The following is a 20,543-nucleotide window of genomic DNA, read 5'->3' on the forward strand; positions in this document are numbered from 1 at the left end:
ATGTCTTATTTAACAGGGTGTGTTAAAGTTCTTGTGCAGCCAAAAAAATAAAAATATTAGGGGTCGTTAAAGCCAACTGTGACGACCTGTGATGAAATTTCTTACCTTAAACCAAATGATATTTACAAAAAATTTCGAGCACAGTCTGGTGATGCGACTTAAAGTATTCGCGGTAAAAGATTTAAACAAAAAGGCCGCACGTCTGTAAATGACGCTCGAGGACGAGGTGGCTCAGAGTCCACTGCAGTTGTTCATGTAAACATTCAGCGAGTACAACGCCTGATCCTTGAACATCGACGTATAACTATAAATGAGTTTTTAACTCTCATAACAATGTGTATTCTGTTATTCTGCACATATGTTGGAAGACCCAGCCACGACCCATCTTTAATGATCTGACTGAGGGAAGGAGGTTTCGCCCAATATGTCACAATACATATTGTCACCTTAATACAGTGCAGTCGTCCTGTTCTCTGTGCTTCCAGCCCCATGCTTCACTGTAGGTATGGTATTATTGGGATGATACTCATCATTCTTCTTCCTCCAAACACGGCGAATGGAGTTTTTTAGAACTGTGACCTTAAATGCTACTTTCTGTAAGCTGTTAAGGTCTTAACGACCATTCCACAGGTGCATGTTAATTAATTGATTATGGTTAATTGAACATGCATGGAAAACATTGTTTAAACCCTTTACAATGAAGATCTGTAAAGTTATTTGGATTTTTTATTTGTATATGTATATGTGTGTGTGTGTGTGTGTGTGTGTGTGTATAATATTTACATAGTGTGAAAAAACTTTTAGATATTTTGTTATAATTTCCCTGGACACTTTTCGGTCGCCTTCTGTTTGTCCAGGTTTGACTAACGTGTCGTATGTAAACACACGAAATGCCGCCACACCAAATAACATGATCTCACGATGTGTTGATGCAGGAATCTTCCGGAATGTACCCAAACAAGTTTAGTGTTTATTTGAGCAACTAGCAGATCATCCTTGAGTCCACATTCTTGACATTTGTTTAGTTAATTTTTTTTGGATACGGCATTTCTTGGACTATGACATTAAGCAAAAAATATTTTATAAAATAAAAGGCCGCTGCTGGATCAGGTGCTTCTGCATTTTATAAAAGCTATTGGATGTGTGAGTAATTGTCAGTCGCCAGCTCTGCCAGTGGCGGTTAGCTGGTTTAGCTACCTTGCATTACATAGGATAGGATCTCGTTAGCTGGTGTTAATACATCATGGCCGCTCGTTATTTTTATTATGTACAGACGTCTGCAGGCAGCTTCTGGGATTCGATTTGATTTCCTTGGCATGTGTGGGTTTGCTCTCCTGAAGCCGCGTAATTTATACTAATAACAGTTTCAGTAAATGAGTAAGCAGCTCATTTACCCCTGTAGCCATATGGCCTGATGGCCTGGTGTTTCCCGTCTCTCTCTGCCTGAGTCAGTGGAAAGAGTTTCATTGTGCTGAGAAAGCAGTCTGCGTTTTTGCGAACAAGTTGAAGTATCCTGTTGTTTAATACATATTTAATTTCAGACAAACTCCTACTTGAATTATTCATATAAATCCAGGCACAGTCGAGTGCAAAAGTTAGCTTGGTTTCTAGAAAATATTCAGCTTGAATCCTTGTTTTTACAATTTCCATATTTGCTTAACAGTGTTCTCCTATGGACATCTCAGTTGTCTTTAATGACGAGCTCAAAATATGATCCCCCGTAATTTATTTAAACATGCCTCGTTAGGCAGGTTAATGACATAAAACTGTCAACACACATTTACTGTGTTAAGCCTGATTTAAGGCATGTGAACCTTAAACAGACTCGAGCTCACAAAGCAGGAAAAACAGCTCACGGACACTTTTAACCAGAAAATAATAAAATAAACAATGCTGGAGAAAGGGCTGAAATGAGGCTGGTATTAACAGTGAAAGTGTTCAGTAGATACAGAGTGTGAGGTATGAGCAAAGACGAGCTAGCAGAAAAACACGAAACATTAAAAAAAAAAAATAAATCCAAAACGGAGAAAGAGAAAAATAGTCTTGATTATTTTTGATTAGTTCTCCAGTAAAATGGTCTGTTTTGTCCTTTAATAAAATGGTCCTCTTTTTGAGCTTTAAAAAAAAAAAAACACTCTTCACTAAAATGTCTCTATTCTATTCTCAAATGCAACGTTTTCTCCTTTATGTTTCAATATGATGGTCTCTCTTCTTTTCTCCAAAAAAAAAATGTTCTCTAAAAACGTTCTCCAGGAAATTGGTCTCCGTTCTGTTCTCCAATAAAATGGTTTACTATTTGTTTTCTTTGAGGTTAAAAAAAGAAAAAGAAAAAAAAAATCCTACAATAAAATGTTTTTGCTTCTGATCTTTAAAAGAAAAGTAAAAAAGGTCTCTGTTCTGTTTTCTGAAAATGTTTTCCAGTAATTTCATCTCCATTTTGTTATCCAGTAAAATGTTCTCAGTTTTCTTCTCCAATTAAATAGTCTCCTTTTTGTTCACCAATATAATCATCTTTGTTCCAACAAAAAAATGTTCTTTGTTCTGTTCCTCAAGAAAAGTGCTTCAACAAAATAGCCTCCGTTCCATTCTCCAGAAATGTCCTCCAAAACATTCTCAAATGAAATTGTCTCCATTCTGTCCTTTTAATAAAATCTCGCTTTTGAGAAAACGTTCTCCAATAAAGTGTCCTCAATTCTGTTGTCCAAAAAAAAAAAAAAAAGAATTTTCCAATAGTCTTCAATCAGTCTTTTCATAAAATGCTCTTGATTTCATTCTCCAAAAAAACATTGTGTTAGAAAAAGCCTGTATTCTGTCCTCAGGTAAAGTGGAAAGGGAAGGACCTGTTTGAGCTGGTTTGCAGAACGCTGGGACTCCGTGAGACATGGTTCTTCGGCCTGCAGTACAAAGTCAAAGACACGGTGGCATGGCTCAAGATGGAAAGGAGGGTAAAAAATTATTCAATTTATAAACGGAGCAACTTTATCTAAAACATGGTAATTTATTTATTTGTTTGGTTGGTACTGTTATTTTCTGTTTAAACCTTGAATGATTTCGTGGCAGGTTTTGGACCAGGAAGTTCCTAAAGAGCAGCCCATTGTGTTGAACTTCCTGGCAAAGTTTTACCCTGAAAACGCGGAGGACGAGCTCGTCCAAGACATCACGCAGCACCTCTTCTTTCTGCAGGTGAGCGCAGCACTAAACCACAGAGCTGAGAATAGAGAAGTGAGAACATTATAGCCTCAGCTGTAAGCGCAATTTCAAACTAAAACGGTTTAAATGATGCTGATTACAGGTTAGTTTGTCATGGAGGGAAAAAAGAAAAAGGGGTCCTCAGGGTAGAGACGGCTTGCTGAGAGGATTTGTGTCTCTGTTTAGTGGAACTGTGATTGTTAAGAGGGTAGAAGGAACGCTGTTTGCATTTAGAACTTATTTATTCATTTGTTCATCTGCAGTAAACACTAAATGCTTGTAAGGGTGGGAGTGGATCCGGGGCATATCCCAGGAGCACGAGGCACAAATTGGGAGTCGAATGTGTAGCACAATCCTAAATGACTATTAACTAATTAATAAGCTTTATCCAATGTTCCAGGGAGAATCAGATTTTTATTGACGTTTTTGTCAAAGTCTCGGGTTCGTCTTATTTATGAATTGTGACAATTTATTCATTTTTTATCAACTCTATAGAGTTGAATTACAATAAAAAAAAATTTTTTTAAAAAAGCGCTAATTTTTTTTCCTCATGATCTTAGATACTAAGCGTACCATGATGGAATTTGACGACTTTTTTTTTTTAAATTACAATTATTCTCTTATTAAATTCAGTCATATTGAATTGGGTCTGAAATTAATTATAAGGAAAAGTAATTTAATTTAGACCCATGGGATTAAGCGATTTTATCTTTTAAATCCGTTGGATTGGGTCTAAATTTTATCGATTGAATCACGTTGGATTGGGTCTAAATTTCATCGTTTAAATCACGTTGGATTGGGTCTAAATTTCATCGTTTAAATCACGTTGGATTGGGTTTAAATTTTATCGATTGAATCACTTTGGATTGGGTCTAAATTGACATTATCTTTCCCATATCTCCGATGATATATAATTCTTGAAATAATAAATATTTGTGAAACACTGCTCTGTTTTTTTTTTTTTTTTTTTATATATATTTTTTTAACGGTGGCTTAGTAGTTAACACTGTCGGCTCACTCCTCCAAGTCCTGGGTTCGATTCCCACCTCAGGGTCTGTGTGCATGGAGTTTACGTGTTCCCCCCGTGCTCGGTGGGTTTCCTCCAGGTACTCCGGTTTTCTCTTACAGTCCAAAGGCATGCAAATTAGGATTATTGGTGTTCCCAAATTGCCTGTAGTGTATGAGTGCTGACAAAGTTGCCTCTGGCTCTATTATGATCGTACAAAATGGGAATAAATACAACAGTCACCATCGGCCTCCACGGTCCCTAGTTGGTCTACAGAGGTTCCTAAAAGAATGGATGATATTCCCTTGGAGTGATTCTTGGACCAGTGGAGTGTATGAATTTTCCTCATGATGAATGACTTCAGATCAGGATGACAGTTTAGCTCAACAGGAAGTTGAGTCACGCATTGAAGAACTGGGTTCTGAGTAGACTGGACGGTGAGACGAGCGAGGACGAGAGACGTCAGAGGAGAACGCCTGGAGAGGAAAACAACGGTGATGCAAAATAATCACTCTTTTCAACCGTGGCAAACAGAAAAGCACGTCAGAGCACACAACACGTCAGACCTCAAGGCAGATGAGCTACGATACCCAAAGACCACGTCAGATTTCACTTCTGACAGGACAGTCGAGAAAACTTCCTGACAGCAGCCTTGAACTCCTCAGGCTTTTTCTTTTCTTTTTTTTATTTCTTATCTTATCTGAAGTGACAGATTTCCTCTTTGTTTGCTTTGCCAGCTGAAATCTCTCAGGCTTTACGGCTAACTTTACGATCAGGCAGCTCATGTTCGTCCTCTTTTCTTCTCTCACCTGTCTAAGCCCTTGTCTTTCCTCGCGAAAACGCGTGCCCTCCGCCGTCCCGATAACCTCGGCAAAGTGCAGCGCCGACTCCGAGAGACTTTTAGAGATGAAAGGAAAAGATGTGGCTCCATTTTTATCATCAAGTTCTCAGGGAATTAAAACGTATTACGTTGCTTAAGCTATGTAGGGGGTTTCTGATGTACGGGTCTTTTATTATTTATTTATCTTTTTTTTTTTTTCAATGCTTATCAGTTTTAAAAACCTTAAAATTAATCAGTGTTGTTCAGCTTCTTTGATCTCAGGAAACCTTTGAACTATAAAAATTATTTCATCAGACTGATCAATTTGATTGATTTTATAGAAGGAAAGGTGTACTGCTGTGGGGAAAATAATCACACCTAACTATCATTGACTGTTTTCCTCTAACAACACACCCTCATCATGTCTAATTCACTTTTTTTTTCATCATATCTGAAAGCCTCCCCTGGAGATTTATGTGTTGGTTAAGAACCCGAAATCATGCACTCCAGGACTTCACACTTGAAGAAACTTTACCCAAAGTATCTGCTCTGTAAAATTACAGGTTAAAAATGTCCTTTAAGGTTCAGGACGATAATGCATACGGAAGGAGAATGAATTCCAGAGTGATGCTAATGAATCGAGGAAAGGGCATTATGATTAGAGTCTATTATAGAGAGTGTTCCAGTGCTTTATAGCTCACTAATTTTGTGTTTGGTTTACATTCCGGAGCTTGACAGTGGGCAAAAGTACACAAATCCTGTACTTGAGGAAAAAGTATAGAAATATTAGGGCAAATATTACGCAAGTAGAAGTCCTCTATTTATTTATGTGCTAGAGCAAAAGAACATAAGGACCCTGGAGATGCAATAGTGCTATCCACAAAGCTACAGTGCTGCCATAATATTTAAGAATTCATATTTATTCATTTTTTTATGTACTTTAAGGTATTAAGCAAATAGACAACACAGGGTTTTGCGATCATACCTGTATAATGTATGGCTAGTTCGGGAAAAGATCACAATTTAAAGTACTGTCTTGCACATTATTATACACTGTTTGTACCTGTATAGACAAATACTGTCTGTTATATAATTCATAAAATATAATTTTGCCAAACCAAGTGATGCATGGTTAAAAGCTAGAAAACCCATATCAGCCTGATCAGATCTCTAAGGGACGTCCCGTGAGACGATGCAATGATTGACAGCACCGTCTCCCTGGCAACGCAAACATCTCTTTGACAGTCCTATTGCTAAATATTTGGTACCTCGGGTAATCTATCTGAGATGAGCACGGCATCATACCGCAACAGACCCAGTCCATTAAATCAGATCTACTTCAGTCAAATCGTTTCACCCGGTGAACTTAACCAAATAAACATTGAGTTGGGGCGAGATTATAATTTTTTTTCTATTTTTCACTTGGTACAGAAATAGTGCTCCAGCTGGTTAATATGAACCTTGGCACCTACTTCGCTGGCGCAGATCTTCTGCCCCTTATACCGATCAGCGGCTTGTTGATGTGAAACAGTTCCAGCCAGGACGTGCAGCTGCTCTCATGTGGCTGCTTTAAGAGCTATAGCTCTTTTTGGCAAAGCCCTATGTAGTATATGACACAACTTTGGCACTAAAAACTTGGACTCGTGCACTGCGCAGACTTCTGGGACGTCCCTGCAGTTTCATTAGTTTGATTTGTTGTTCAGATCTTGTTGTCATTTCTTGCCCCTTGACTGCTTCAGTGATTTCCACATTTGTTTTTATAATTTATTAGGTAGTACAGATGTCAAGGAAAAAGGGATTTAAATTAAAAGAATTTGCAACAACAAATGTAACAGTAAAAAAGGGAAACTGGAAATAAAAGCCCCTGATACCTCATAATAATTACTAACTAATACCTTCATCCAAAATCAGTGCCCCCTCCCTGGACTGTTGAATTTGTTTTAAAGAAAATAAGTTTGTGTGTAGTGTGCGTAGACAAGATGTTTAAAATAATGATACATTACACTTTATTATAGCATTTAATGTTTGGAATGTCCACCAAAAGAAGTTAGCTCTATCACTCATCTAAACAGTTGTGTATTAGCTTTATATTGGGGCTTTATTAATTCATATCGGTTCTGGGCTAAATCAAATCACTTTTGATTGGGTCTAAATGGAATCGCATTGGATGATTAAGTATAATTTGAATCACATTTGATGATTGGGTCCAAATTGAATCAGATTGGTGAGATTGGGTTCAAATTGAATCAGATTGGTGAGATTGGGTCTAAATTGAATCAGACTGGTGAGATTGGGTCTAAATTGAATCAGATTGAATGCTTGGGTCTAAACTGAATCAGATTAAATGATTGGGTCTAAACTGAATCACATTAGATGATTTGGTCTTAACAATTACATTGGATGATTGGGTCTAAACTGAATCACATTGGATGATTGGGTCTAAATTGAATCAGATTGGATGATTGGGTCTAAACTGAATCACATTGGATGATTGGGTCTAAATTGAATCAGATTGGATAATTGGGTCTAAATTTAATCAGATTGGTGGATTGGGTCTAAATTGAATCAGATTGGATGATTGCGTCTAAATTGAATTACAGTACATTGGATGATTAGGTCTAAATTGAATCAGATTTGTGGATTGGGTCTAAATTGAATCAGATTCGATGATTGAGTCTAAATTGAATCGCATAGGATGATAGAGTCTAAATTAAATTATAGTACATTGGATGATTGGGTCTAAATTGAATCACATTGGATGATTGGGTCTAACCTAAATTGCTTTGGATCGAGTCTAAACTAAATGGTATCGAATTGGGGCTGCATTTAATTTAATCTGATCAGGTCTGAAATTAATCATATCACATGTGGTCCAAATTTAATCATATTGAATAGGGTAGGTATATATAAGAGTAGGTCTAATTCAAGTCAGGTCTGAATGAAATCATTTTGTTTTAATTCTGTAATTAATCTTATTGATTATCTAGATTTCAGGTAACCAATAGAGTTTATCAGCAGGCTTCGTCCCAAAGCAACAGACACATGATTTATTTGTTAATTAATTCATTAATTTCCATAATCAGCTGCTGTGTTGATTGTGATTATTACAGGTGAAGATGATGATTCTGGAAGAGCAGGTGTACTGTCCTCCTGAAGCCTCAGTGCTACTCGCCTCATATGCCGTCCAAGCAAAGGTCTGTCTCTCTGTCTTTCACTCTTTTATGCTTTTGTCTCTTCCTTGGTCTCTATTTCTTTCTCTGTCTGTCTCTGTGTTTTTCTTTACTCTCTTACTCTATATCTCTGTTTTCCTTACTGTCTTTTTTTCTCTGTGTCTAATATCCTCTCTCATCTCTCTTTCTCACAATTTTTCTCAGACCTCTCTCTCTCTATCCTTGTATCTGAGACGTGTTTCTGTCTCTATTGTTCTATTGTATCTCTCTTTGTATTGCATTGTTTGGCCTTCTCTTTCTTTCTTTTTCTCTTTCTTTTTTTGTGTGACCCTGTCTCTCTCCTTCCTTCTGTCTGTCCTTCAGTCTTTTTCTCTTTGTCTCACTCTCTCTCTCTTTCCCTTTCTCTCTATCCCTCTCTGAATGTGTGTTTGTTTTTTCTCTCTCCCTCTCTTGTGCTCTCTCCCTTTTGTCCCTCGCTGAATGTCTGCTTTTTTCCCCTCTCTCTCTTTCTGTCTCTGTTGTTCTCTGAGTGCAATCCATATTATTTATATCCCGGTAAAATACCAGCGTCTGCCTCTGATCGTGTCTGTGGTACCTGTGTAAAGAACGCAGCATTGATTTATTTTGCTGTCTTTGCCCAGTGTTACCCTTATATTCCTGTCCAACAGTCAGAACTCGAACCTCCAGTGGGTCCATTGGAACTCGTGGATTCACACCAAATCCGTTTAGGCTGCCGGCGGGGTCTGGCAAAATGAGAAATGATTTATGACGATCTCTAGTCGTGGAGTACTGTAGGTGAGAGCAGAAACAGAAAAAAATAGGAGTTTCGAGTTACTGAATACGTTTGAGTTATCAGTCCTCTCTTTTTCCAGCTCTGACATTGTGGCACTCTGGTAATGAAAGCAACCGGGTGAAGCATGGTTGCTTTACATCGCAGGTCACCTGGCAACACAAAATAAGACCAAATAATTGGGGTCGTAGATCTGTCCCTGTCTCCTGCTGTCACATGGACTTGACGCCCGCTCACGTCTTTCCACAGGTCCCATAACTCCTCTCCGGCGTTCGGCCTGGACACAAACTACTTTTTCCTCAGAAAATGACTGGCTGATTGATGGCTGAAGGGCTTTCCGTGCTCTTTATCTCAGAGCCTCGGCCGAGTGTGATACGCGTTACCTCTCGCTGCCAATTTGCAGCTCTTTCTCTCCCAGAGATGTGGTGTTGCTTAAGTCTTCAATCAAGCAACCTCTGCAACCATGTCTCTCTTTTTCTTTTTTTTTTTTTATCACTTTCTCATTCCTGTCGGAAGAACCTACACAGTCTTTTTTCGAGCTGCACCACTGCTTGCGGTTTTAAATTTCTCTTAAAGCAATTTGTGGACTCGAGGGAACAGAAAGGTGGTTAGAAAGGTTGAGTAAAGAAAAGAACCATGACGTTCTGGGTAGTTCTAGGAAATGATGGGTTCTTTGAGACCGAGCATTAATTTATCAGCAGGAAGGATTGTAACTGCTGATGTATTAGAGCCTTTTGGTTCGTTTACCCATTTAGAGAGAAGTAAACAGCACAGACACAGCAGTCCATCTAGGTGATAGTAGACTAATAGTGGGCAGAGAGGATTGAGACAGCAGGCTTGGAACGACAGAGAGGTGGATGGAGGGCAAACAGAAGATAGAGGTTGAGAAATAAGAAGGGAGGATCGAGATAAAGGCAAGACATCTGTATTTTACAAGCTCAATGCCGTCCTGGCTAGCGTTATCTTCAATTCTGTGGTCTGCTTCTGGATTTAAAATTAAATAAAAATATTATCTGTACAAATGACCATACTTTTCACAGCAACAGTAATATCAAATGAAATAATTCTAATTTAGGATTGTTCAATATTACAATTATAATATTCAATGTTACAGAAAAGATTTTATGTAAATTTCGATAGTTACTGTAAAAAACAATCTGTAAGTTCCCAGATATCACAGTTATTATTGTCCAATTACTAGAAATAATTACAACAGTATTACTATATTTAATATTTTCACAGTATTTAATAAAAAAAGTACATTTCTAGTTATCACTTAGTAGTTACTGAAAAAGTAAAAAAAAAAAAACCTTACTTACAGTTAATAGTAAAATTTTACATTAAGTAAATACCAATAGTTACTAGAAAGATTCTGTAAGTAAATTCCTACGAATCACATTGATTAATTTCTACTTACTGGAAAAGATTCCAATGATACTTTATTTACAGTTTTTTTCTGTAAGTTCAATTTAATAGTTATTTAAAATATTATGTATCATAGAAAATGTTCCCATAACTATATATTCCCAGGCAACATGTGAAACCCTTTAATTATCAAGTAAACGTCTATAGTTACAATAGTCTATTTTTAGTACTATATAGTACAGTACCCAGTCTATTTGTTTGTTACTAAAAAGTTTTGTTAATTAAATTAATAAGTGACTTCTAGAGTATGGTGGTTACTTAAATATAAAAAAAAAAATTACTTAATTAATTAATTAATTAATTAAGTTAATTTGAAAAGTTACAAAAAAAAGTATTTGTAAGTAAATTCTAAAAAAGTAAGCAATATTATTTACAGAAAATGTAAATATTTTGCACATAATTTTATAGTTAACTGTAAAAGTTTCTACAGATATCAAGTAAAATATCAGCAGTAGTACTTTTGACTATCCTCTTGAATCCTTTCCCATATCGCTTTAGGTTCTTGGTATGTTAGTAAATTTACAATTATCAAAGTAAATTAAAAATTTTTTTTATTTAACCTGAATAATTATTTTTATTTAAAAAATATTAGAAAGATTACTTATTAAGTAATAAAAAACTTTAGATGGGTAAGGCAGACAGCATGAACTTGAGCTGCCTTGGAGCTACATTCCCAGTTCCTTTTCTCAGTCTGAGTCCTACTTTATTTATATAGTTGAACTTCACTTCTACACACTTTCTAAGCTTCATTCAGCTGTTTCTAAAGCGTTTCTATTAAATGTGAACCGTGCTCCCTAAAGGAATGGGTTTGACACTGGTAATGAAGATGGAGGAAGGCAATTTGGTTTCTACTCCACCAACTTGTCCGTCACTGATTTTAGCCAGCTCATTCAATTTGCTGTTGCTGTGATCCGTCATGAAAGTCTAATCGAATCGAAAGGTTACACCGTGGCAGTTTTAATTAAATTTCTAATTTTTTTTGAGTGGTGCTAAGAGAAGATGAGAACCAATATGATGAAAAAAAGAGAATATGTGGAGCTAGTGCATGTTGAAATACTTATGATGAACTGATAAACTACTTTGCTTTTTTTTCATGCTCCATTTTCAGTACGGAGATTACGACCCCAATGTCCACACACCAGGCTTCCTGGCCCAAGAAGAGCTTCTGCCAAAGAGGGTAAGTCATTTATATAATATATATATATTCTTTTTTTAAAGCTGATGAAATAAAAAGAAAATTACGCCTTAGTGTAATTTAATTTTTAATGATATAAACAATGATCTATCTTTTGATAGTTTCTTCTGATTTTTTTTCAGGTTTGAGGTTTTTTAGATTAAATATATATATTAATTTAAATACTTGGTCAAACCAAAATCACCGTATTGTAAATCATTATTATTATTGTTGTTTGTTGTAGTATTAGTTGTTTTATCCAACAGTTGTCAACTTGAGATAGATAGATAGATAGATAGATAGATAGATAGATAGATAGATAGATAGATACATACATAGGTATTTACATAAATACTGTATTTATCCTGAAGAAAATTCCAGTCAGTAACATAAAATCAGATTGTATCTTAGATATAGTCAGAAGAGAACTGACCAAAATTATATACCTTTTTTTAGCATTGCTGTAGTAATTTTGGTCAGTTCTTTTCTCTCTTTATTGCCCTGTGTCTAACAACTTTATCTAAAATACTGTATACAGAGTGAAATCACATCTACAGTCTGTATATATATGAAATAAAAAGTTACAAGTAATAATAATAATAAAAATACATACATTAATCATACTAAAAAGTGAAATGCAGTGCAACATTTAATGTGCAAGTTTATGACAAAGTGAGAACAGTGCAAATAATAATGGTGCAAAGAGCACATGAAAGTTATTTTGTTATTTAATGATTTTCTAAATATAATTTAATATTTTTAAAGTATTGTTACATAAATGTTAATATTTTAATTAAACTGATTTTCTGTTTAAAAGGTTTCAAAAAAAGATGTTTCTATTATTATTATTATTATTATTTCTATTATTATTATTATTACGTTATTGTTGTTGTTAAAAAAAATAATTTTTACAAAAAAATTAAAAATTGGTTAAATGAGAAGATCTACCATGAATTTAAAATGAAATTCACGTGAATTGTTTAAACAATAAATTATTGCTGGATACAGAATAACAACAACAGCAACAATAATAATTTCAATATTTTTAGTAATATTTTAAAAATAAAAATAACAAATTAAGTTTACTTTTTTACACAAATTTAAGTAATCTGATTAAACAAATTTCTGAAATAAATTTAGAATTTATTTTAATATAATAATAATAATAATAATAATAATAATAATTATTATTATTATTATTATTGTTGTTGTTGTTGTTATTTTTGAATGATTCTAACATATTAATCTTATCCAATATAGTTATCATTTAAATATTAAATTTATTTTTTTATCTATCCACTTATTTGTTTATCTATTTATCTATTTGTTATCTATAAAAATGTATATGAGCCAGGATGTGTGTGTGAGTGAGTGGACTCTGTGCGAATTCTCTCTCTCTCTCTCTCTCTCTCTCTCTCACACACACACTCTTTCTCATGGCTCTGTGTTGTGCAGGTGATTAATCTCTACCAGATGACTGCTGAGATGTGGGAGGAGAGAATCACACTATGCTACGCTGAGCACCGAGGCAGGACCAGGTAAAACACACACACACAAACACACACACACACACACACATTTATATACACTTTTTAGACTTGGACACAGCTCAGACACTATTATCTTCACTGTCTCAAGAAGTTGAGAAAAAATGTTTGGCTGTCTTGGGCGTTTTACACACTTTACTTTGGCACACTGCAGTGTTTAGGTTTTAATGACCCACACACACACATGCTCATACGCACACGCAGATGCGCACACACACGCACACACATAGAGACACAGCTGGACTTGGCTTCACATCAAAAGAAAGTCAAGATAATGACACGCTAATGACTTTTTAAGTACTGCCGCGTTCACTTTTCGCTAGCCTTCAATCACGGTTTTCTCATCATTTCAACTTTAATCCGGAACATGCGTTAAAGATTTCTTGACTTCCTTTCCATAACTCTGATAGCTAGCCGACATCACGACTGATGTCTGATGTGTTTTTTTTTTTATCTTTTTAGTAAAAGTAAGTAAACACAGCATTTTTCATATTTTATTGTTAACTCGCAAATTTTATGTTCAGGATTTCAGCACCACATACTGTAGGTGCACAAAAGTCCCTGTAAATTGCTGGGCTCAAACCGGGGACCTTCTGATCAACAGTCTAACACCTTAACCACTGAGATACCCCTGCCCCAAATGACAGAAACACTCTTACACAGATTGATAAGCCTGCAATGTTACCTAGTGAGACAAGTGGGTTCCTGTTCTCACATCAGCCGTTGTGTTTCTCATTTAAAGAAGAATGACATTTCATAAGGACACTTCATCACTTGTCCACTTCATTATGCAGGAAAAACTTTCTGAAGCTCTGATAGTGTTAAAAAGCGCTGGCACCTTAAACCTTTTCCATAAATGTCCCAAAAAATATATATATTTTTTATTGTTGAAGAGCATCACAATTTTAAAATGTATTTATTTATTATAATTTTATTATGTAATGTGTAAGCCTTACTGTTAATATGGAAACAATAAAGTATTATAATATACGGATTTACATAAACCTGCTCTCAGATCTACAGTATCTAAAAGACTTTGACCAATCAGATTCTAATAAAAGCTTATCTCCTAAAGCTTAGAAACTGCATTATTGCTTAGTCTAATACAAAGAATGCAACTTAAAATAATTACTTTGTGATGTATAGCAAGGTTTTAATTAAGTGTATTACAATTCTTAACACACATTTTGGTCATTTTAATAAAACAGATCCTTGATTGCCGTAATAAGCAGTAGCGTAGTTTTATGTGACGTAGATTAGTCAAATAAATTTTTGTTTCTTAATAAAGAACTGTTGTCTTGGTCATGTAGTTCAAAGCCTAAACATTTGCCCAGATCTTAAGTTACCTTGCTCATGATTGCTAAATACTAGATTTGGTGTTATCATCGTTGGCCACGTGATAAGCAGAACTGTTAAGATACCCCAAGTTGTGCTAAACGCTGAACAAGTAGTCGATAAATTGTATATATTAACATTATAAATTTCGATTCAATTAATCAAATTAAACAAGAATTTAACGAGTCAAATTTAATCAAAATTGACTCGTTAAAATTTCTTGACCCAGAGCTAAACACTACATATTAATGGTAAAGAATGCAACAGTTCGTTGTAATTATTATGTAAACCCTACAGTGCTCCTAAAACGAAATTTGTTCGTAAGTCGGGGACTACCTTTATCTTTTTTTATATATATGGAAAACCTCTGAGCACAGTTTAAGTTATGTTCTGATATTCACTGCTGTCTGAAAATAACCTACACCACCTTTAATTGTAATTGCATTAAATAAAGGTTGTGTTATGTTTGTTTTCCACATCTTTATTTTTTCCTCTTTTCTCTTCTTGCTTGTTCTAGAGACGAAGCAGAGATGGAGTATTTAAAAATAGCCCAAGATTTGGAGATGTACGGAATCAATTATTTTCCTATCCGGGTAAGAACTGTCTGCGCCCCCTTTGGGTTACTGTAACCCTGTATAACAATACTGCTTTTTCCACTGATTCTCTCACCATCACACCACTATCAACTCGATTTTGTTTAACCCGAGTACAAGTGACTTTTACTGTCAGTTAACCAGATCTCATCTCTCTCTACCTCACTCACTCAGTCACTCTCTCTCTCTCTCACACACACACACACACACACACACACACACACAGTATGGAGTAGTTCATTAGGGGTGCCGGGGTGTTAATATTTTCAACAGACATGCTGTGATTTAATTTTTCACATTTGCATATGATTCTTGTAACCTCAGCATGCATCCAGAAGATGTGTTTTGCCACAGTAGCCCAAGGATGATGATGATGATAATGATGATGATGGTGTTGTAACTAAGTTGGACTTGTTTTGTTTTGTAGAATAAAAAGGGAACGGATCTGCTGCTCGGCGTCGACGCTTTGGGACTGCACATTTACGAGCCGGATAATAAACTGACGCCTAAAATCTCTTTCCCTTGGAACGAAATCCGCAACATCTCCTACAGCGACAAAGAGGTACAGTATAAACACTCTCATAGGAACATCTATGAAACATTAAACACTTACAGACACTTACTGGTTTCAAAGCTCTTCCAAAGTGTGTGTTAATGCTCTGGAAGAAATACTCCTCATATAATGCATTTATTGTTATACCTCAAATCCTCTTTATTCCACTTCTTCAAATGCGCCATATTACTGTCTGAACTACGCCCCTCTAGAGAGCAACATGCCAAGGCAGGGGTGCTTCTGATATGAGGTCACAATAGATGGAAATCTAATTGCCTTGTTTTAACCCTGGCCTGTACAATACAGGTAGTCCCCGACTTACGAACTTACGAGTTACGAATTTTCGCAGATATAAACAGATCCCGGATATGAACCGTTTTTACGATTATATACAATATTTTCAGTGTGTAAGTGAATTATAATAAAATGTTTAAAGTCCGGTAGAGTATATTGTATGTGTGTGTGTGTGTTGCGGGAGAACTAAGTCAGCCTTGATGATAGAAAATGTCTGTCCTGTAAAGTTGTCCTGATGGTGAATAACCCCAATTTTTGAAAATCCTCAACAAAACAGAAGTTTACAGTCCAATACAGTGGAAAACAGCTCTGAGATAAAAATGTTGTCTGGGATTCCCCTCGTGATTTAAAGGCGGGGAGACAACAGTGTTACATTTCACTGTGAGATTCATTTCCGTTGGTGCGATTTAAGATTTTCAGCCACGTGATGGCAGTGTGGGGTAAGAAGACCGATATATAGCCAAGTGGATTGGTATGCTTTAAATTGTGTATTCGTGTCAAAGACGTATAAGACTCACTTCCTTTCCAGCAGAGCGTTCGTAAATCTGATTTGTTTGTAAGTTGGGGACTACCCATAATGGGATAACATTTTTTTACACTGGCGCCTCATGTAAATGTTTAAAAATGACTAAAAAGTGAATTTTGCATGTTAGGTCACCTTTACATGTTTGACAACGATTTAAAAGAGACCACAGTGTACTTTTTATCCGTTTATGTTGTGGAACATCTTTAGAAGAAATGTATTCAGCTCACGTAGCATAGGCGTGCCAAGAAACAAAGAATTTCAAAATGTTACTCTTCTTTTCTACAATGAAAAAAAATAAACCCAAGGTGTTTGATTCCTTTTATGCCATTTACTAACATTCGTTAAGTTGTATAATATCTAAAAGAGTGATATATGTCATAATTTTATCGCTACTTCCTGTAAAAATTCCTGTTATAAGTTAAATGTTATACAGTTAGATGTTACACAGTTAAGGTCTTGAAACATCTTAAAAAAGTAATGACTAAATAAACACTCAATCACTCTATGGTAGCTGTAGACATTTGGACAGTAGGAAGCGCTCTTCTTTTCTTTCTCTTCATTTTAGGATAAAAAAAATACAGCTTAATTTTGCAGGATGTTACCAAGAAACCGTTAACTCTTGTGTAAATTCAGATTTTTTCAAAATTTTATGTAGACATTTACACGGAGTGTCCTGTATACAGTACACGTTGTTGCTGTAGTAACCAGTAAGTAGATAATGTTGAGGTGGTGCCAGAGCTGCTGTTATAGAAAATTGAACACCACCATCTGACCAATCAGAATCGAGAACTCCGTGCTAGGTGTTTATTAGTATAATTACTCATATATTGTGACCCTCATCGATTTCTCCGTCACTTCACTCTGTTGTTAGCTGCTGTTAGTGAAATTACCTTTTCAAGAGTTTAACAGCTTATTGTCCCAGAATGCATCCTGTCAGCTTGGATTATTCTCTGTATCAGTCTCGTCCTGCTGCTTAAGACAAGACTTTGTTCATTAAGGAAAATTAACGTTCATGTCTGTCTCGCTCTGAAAAGCTGTCGAGAGCCTCCTCATGCTGTTTGTGCCTTTTTTTTTTTCGTTAATCCTTAGTTCGCTATTAAACCTCTGGATAAAAAAGCTGACGTGTTCAGGTTCAACTCCTCAAGACTGCGGGTGAATAAGTTGGTGAGTATGTTTTAATAATGTAATAATATATGGATGCATTAGATTAATTGATCTTAATTGATTGTTGTCTGTAAATTTTGCTAATGTGGCTAATGCTAAGGTAATGTTACATTTATTGTTTCATGTAGATTGATGCTTTAATGTTTGAGCTTCCCATAGACACGTTTTTAGACACGTGTATACAGTTAGACGTTTAAGTTTAAGTTTTTGAATTTTTTTATGTTTATCTATTTATTGATGATATGTGAAAGAATATGGAATTTTGAATATTTTGAAAAAAACCGTTAACTTAAAAAAAAAAAAATAATTGAATCATGTGATAAATAATTATGAATTTAATACCAAACAAATATAATTATCTTACTAAAATCGTGCATCGGCAGGAAATTTAATCCTGTTAAGAGTGTTCAAGTCAAACCGGGACTAAGCCGTATCCACATATTTGGGAGGCCAGCGTTTCAGATGTTTAAACTTTTTACCTTCATTGTGTCCAAGCTCTAGTAAAAAACTGGGATAAGTGCATTCGTATAAGAGGGGGTTATATAGAGAAATTTAATCACTCTCATAACTGTCCTGTCATCCTGCACAACCAAAGGTCCCAGTTTGACTTGAACGCCCCTCGAAGATCATATTTCTACATAATTCTCTACAGACAGTTCTACAGTCCATCAGTTTTTACGGTCCTAAGAGTCCCGTGTGTGTTTGTGTGTGTGTGTTTGTGTGTGTGTGTTTGTGTGTGTGTGTGTGTGTGTGTGTGTGTGTACGCGCAGATTCTTCAGCTGTGCATTGGGAACCATGACCTGTTCATGAGGAGGCGTAGAGTGGATTCACTGGAGGTGCAGCAGATGAAGTCTCAGGCCAGAGAGGAGAAAGCTCGCAAACAGGTGGGAAAAAGAGTAGTAGTAAAGGAGGGATGAGAGAGAAAGAGAGAGAAAGGGAGAACGAGGGGTGGGATTTGGGGAAGGAAAGGAAGATATGAAAAGAGAGGAGCTGAAACACTAAAGAATCAGTAAAGAATGACAGACCAGTTAGACTGAAAAAGAGAAGGATGAAGGTAGAGGAGGAAAGGAGGATAAAGGTTAGTGAAGGATATAAAGATTGATAAAGAAGAGAAGTAATCGAGAAATGGAAGATGGAAAAAATGAGAAGAAATGAAAGAGAGAGAAGGATGAAGGAGAAAGAGAAGAAATTGATAAAGGATAAAAAAAACAGAAGATCGAAAGAGAAGTTTGAAGGAGTGAAGGAGACGAGAAGATGATGTAGAGATAGAAGAAGGAGTGGAAGATGAAAGGAGAAAAGGATAAGGGAGATGGTTGGGAAAGAAAAGGAGAGAATGGTGAGAATGAGTAAAGAAAGAGAAAGGTGCAAAGAAAAGAAAAGGAGAATGGAAGACAAGATGCAAGAAAGATGAAGGAGAAAAGGTAAGGGAAGGGGTTTAGAAGAAAGATAAGGTGGAGTGCAGGATAAAATAAGAGAAGGATGAAGTAGTGAAGAAGGAGAAAGGGATAAAAGGTGGAGAAGACAGAAGGGGAAAAGAATGAAGGAGCAGATTAAGAGAAGAAGAGACCGGGTGGTTTAGAGATGGATGAAAAAGTGAAGGAGAGGAAGATTAAAGCAGACAATGAGAAGAAAGAGAAGTGGAAGAACAGGAGGAAAGAGAGAAAGAAGTGGCAGACCAGGAGAGAAGGGTAAAGGTTATAGGAACGGAGGAAAGGTGGATGAAAAAGAGAAGGAGAGGGATGAAGGAAAGAAGAAGGCAGAACAAATAAAGAAGAGAGAATGAGGAGTGGAAGATAAAAGGAGAAGAAAGGGATGAAGGAGAGAATAGCGGAAGATGGAAGAAGAGAAGGATGAACCAGGAGGAGAAGAACAGGGTGAAGGAGTGAGAAGGAAGATTGAAAGACAGAAGGATGAAGAAGGGGAGTACAAAAGAGGTGGATGAAAAAGAGAGGGAGAGGGATGAAGGAGACAAAATGAAGGCAAGTGAATAACTGAAAGAAGGATGATGAAGAGAAGTGGTTAAGAAATGGATGATGTAGAAAATGAGAAGAAAGGTATAAAGGAGAGAGAAGAAAGAGTCAAAGACAGGAGGAGAGAAAGAGATAAGTTTGAAGAAGTGAAGGAGAGAGAGGAAGGAGTGGAAGATGGAAATAGATAGGAATTAAAAAAAAGGAGAAGAACACGATGAAGGGAAGCAAAGAATTAAGAAGAGAAACAGAGGAGAGAGAAGGAGGAGTGTAAAACTGGAAGGAGAGAAGGAGGGAAGAAAAGAAAAAGTAAGGGATGGAGTGGATAGAGAGAAGGATGAAGGAGTTTAATATTAAAAAGTAGAGACATGAGACAGAACAACTAAGAAGGGATTGAATAAAGAAAGGAAACTTCATGACTTTGAATCAGTGCAGTATTAGGAATCGAACAGGATCTGATCTCGAGTCGTGTGTGTGTATGTGTAGATGGAGAGGCAGAGGCTGGAGAGAGAGAAACACCTGCGTGAGGAAGCAGAGCGAGCGAGGGATGAGTTGGAGCGACGACTCCTCCATCTGCAGGATGAAGCTCTAATGGCCAATGAAGCTCTGGTGAGTTCGACTCGAAACTCTTGTAGACTCAGAATCGCACCCTGAGGGAAACGCATCAACAACAACAAACCTAGAGAGTCTGTGTTTCTTCGCTTCAATGTATAATGCACTATAATATAATATAATTAATACATCTGGCTGTAACGAAGGATAGATTTATAATAATACTAGAAACTCTTTCGGAAAATCCCCACGACCATTCTGTTTGCACAAAAGAAGAGCAACGTACAGCGATTTATTTATTTAATTTTTTTGTCTGAGGGTGTACCTAAGGGCGAAATAACTCACGGAAGAGTGTAAACAGAAGCGTTTGGATATCTGCGAATAAATAATTCGAAGGTGAAAGTTTCTTTAAGAGAATGATGAGATGATGGATTCATC

At 36.2% G+C, this 20,543-nt stretch overlaps 1 protein-coding gene across 1 annotated transcript in view; it reads left to right on the top strand.

Annotated features, from left to right (window-relative positions):
- nf2a (NF2, moesin-ezrin-radixin like (MERLIN) tumor suppressor a) overlaps positions 1-20,543 on the top strand; it is a 49,386-nt gene that overhangs the window by 8,236 nt on the left and 20,607 nt on the right. The window contains exons 2-11 of the mRNA XM_053481077.1: positions 2,820-2,945; positions 3,061-3,183; positions 8,126-8,209; positions 11,509-11,577; positions 13,030-13,112; positions 14,974-15,049; positions 15,477-15,611; positions 17,512-17,586; positions 18,357-18,470; positions 20,040-20,162. Coding sequence (XP_053337052.1) covers positions 2,820-2,945; positions 3,061-3,183; positions 8,126-8,209; positions 11,509-11,577; positions 13,030-13,112; positions 14,974-15,049; positions 15,477-15,611; positions 17,512-17,586; positions 18,357-18,470; positions 20,040-20,162 — 1,008 coding nt within the window. The remainder of the gene's footprint in view (positions 1-2,819; positions 2,946-3,060; positions 3,184-8,125; positions 8,210-11,508; positions 11,578-13,029; positions 13,113-14,973; positions 15,050-15,476; positions 15,612-17,511; positions 17,587-18,356; positions 18,471-20,039; positions 20,163-20,543) is intronic.

Source organism: Clarias gariepinus, chromosome 21 (genome assembly GCF_024256425.1).
Source record: "Clarias gariepinus isolate MV-2021 ecotype Netherlands chromosome 21, CGAR_prim_01v2, whole genome shotgun sequence".
Taxonomy (NCBI): Eukaryota; Metazoa; Chordata; class Actinopteri; order Siluriformes; family Clariidae; genus Clarias; species Clarias gariepinus.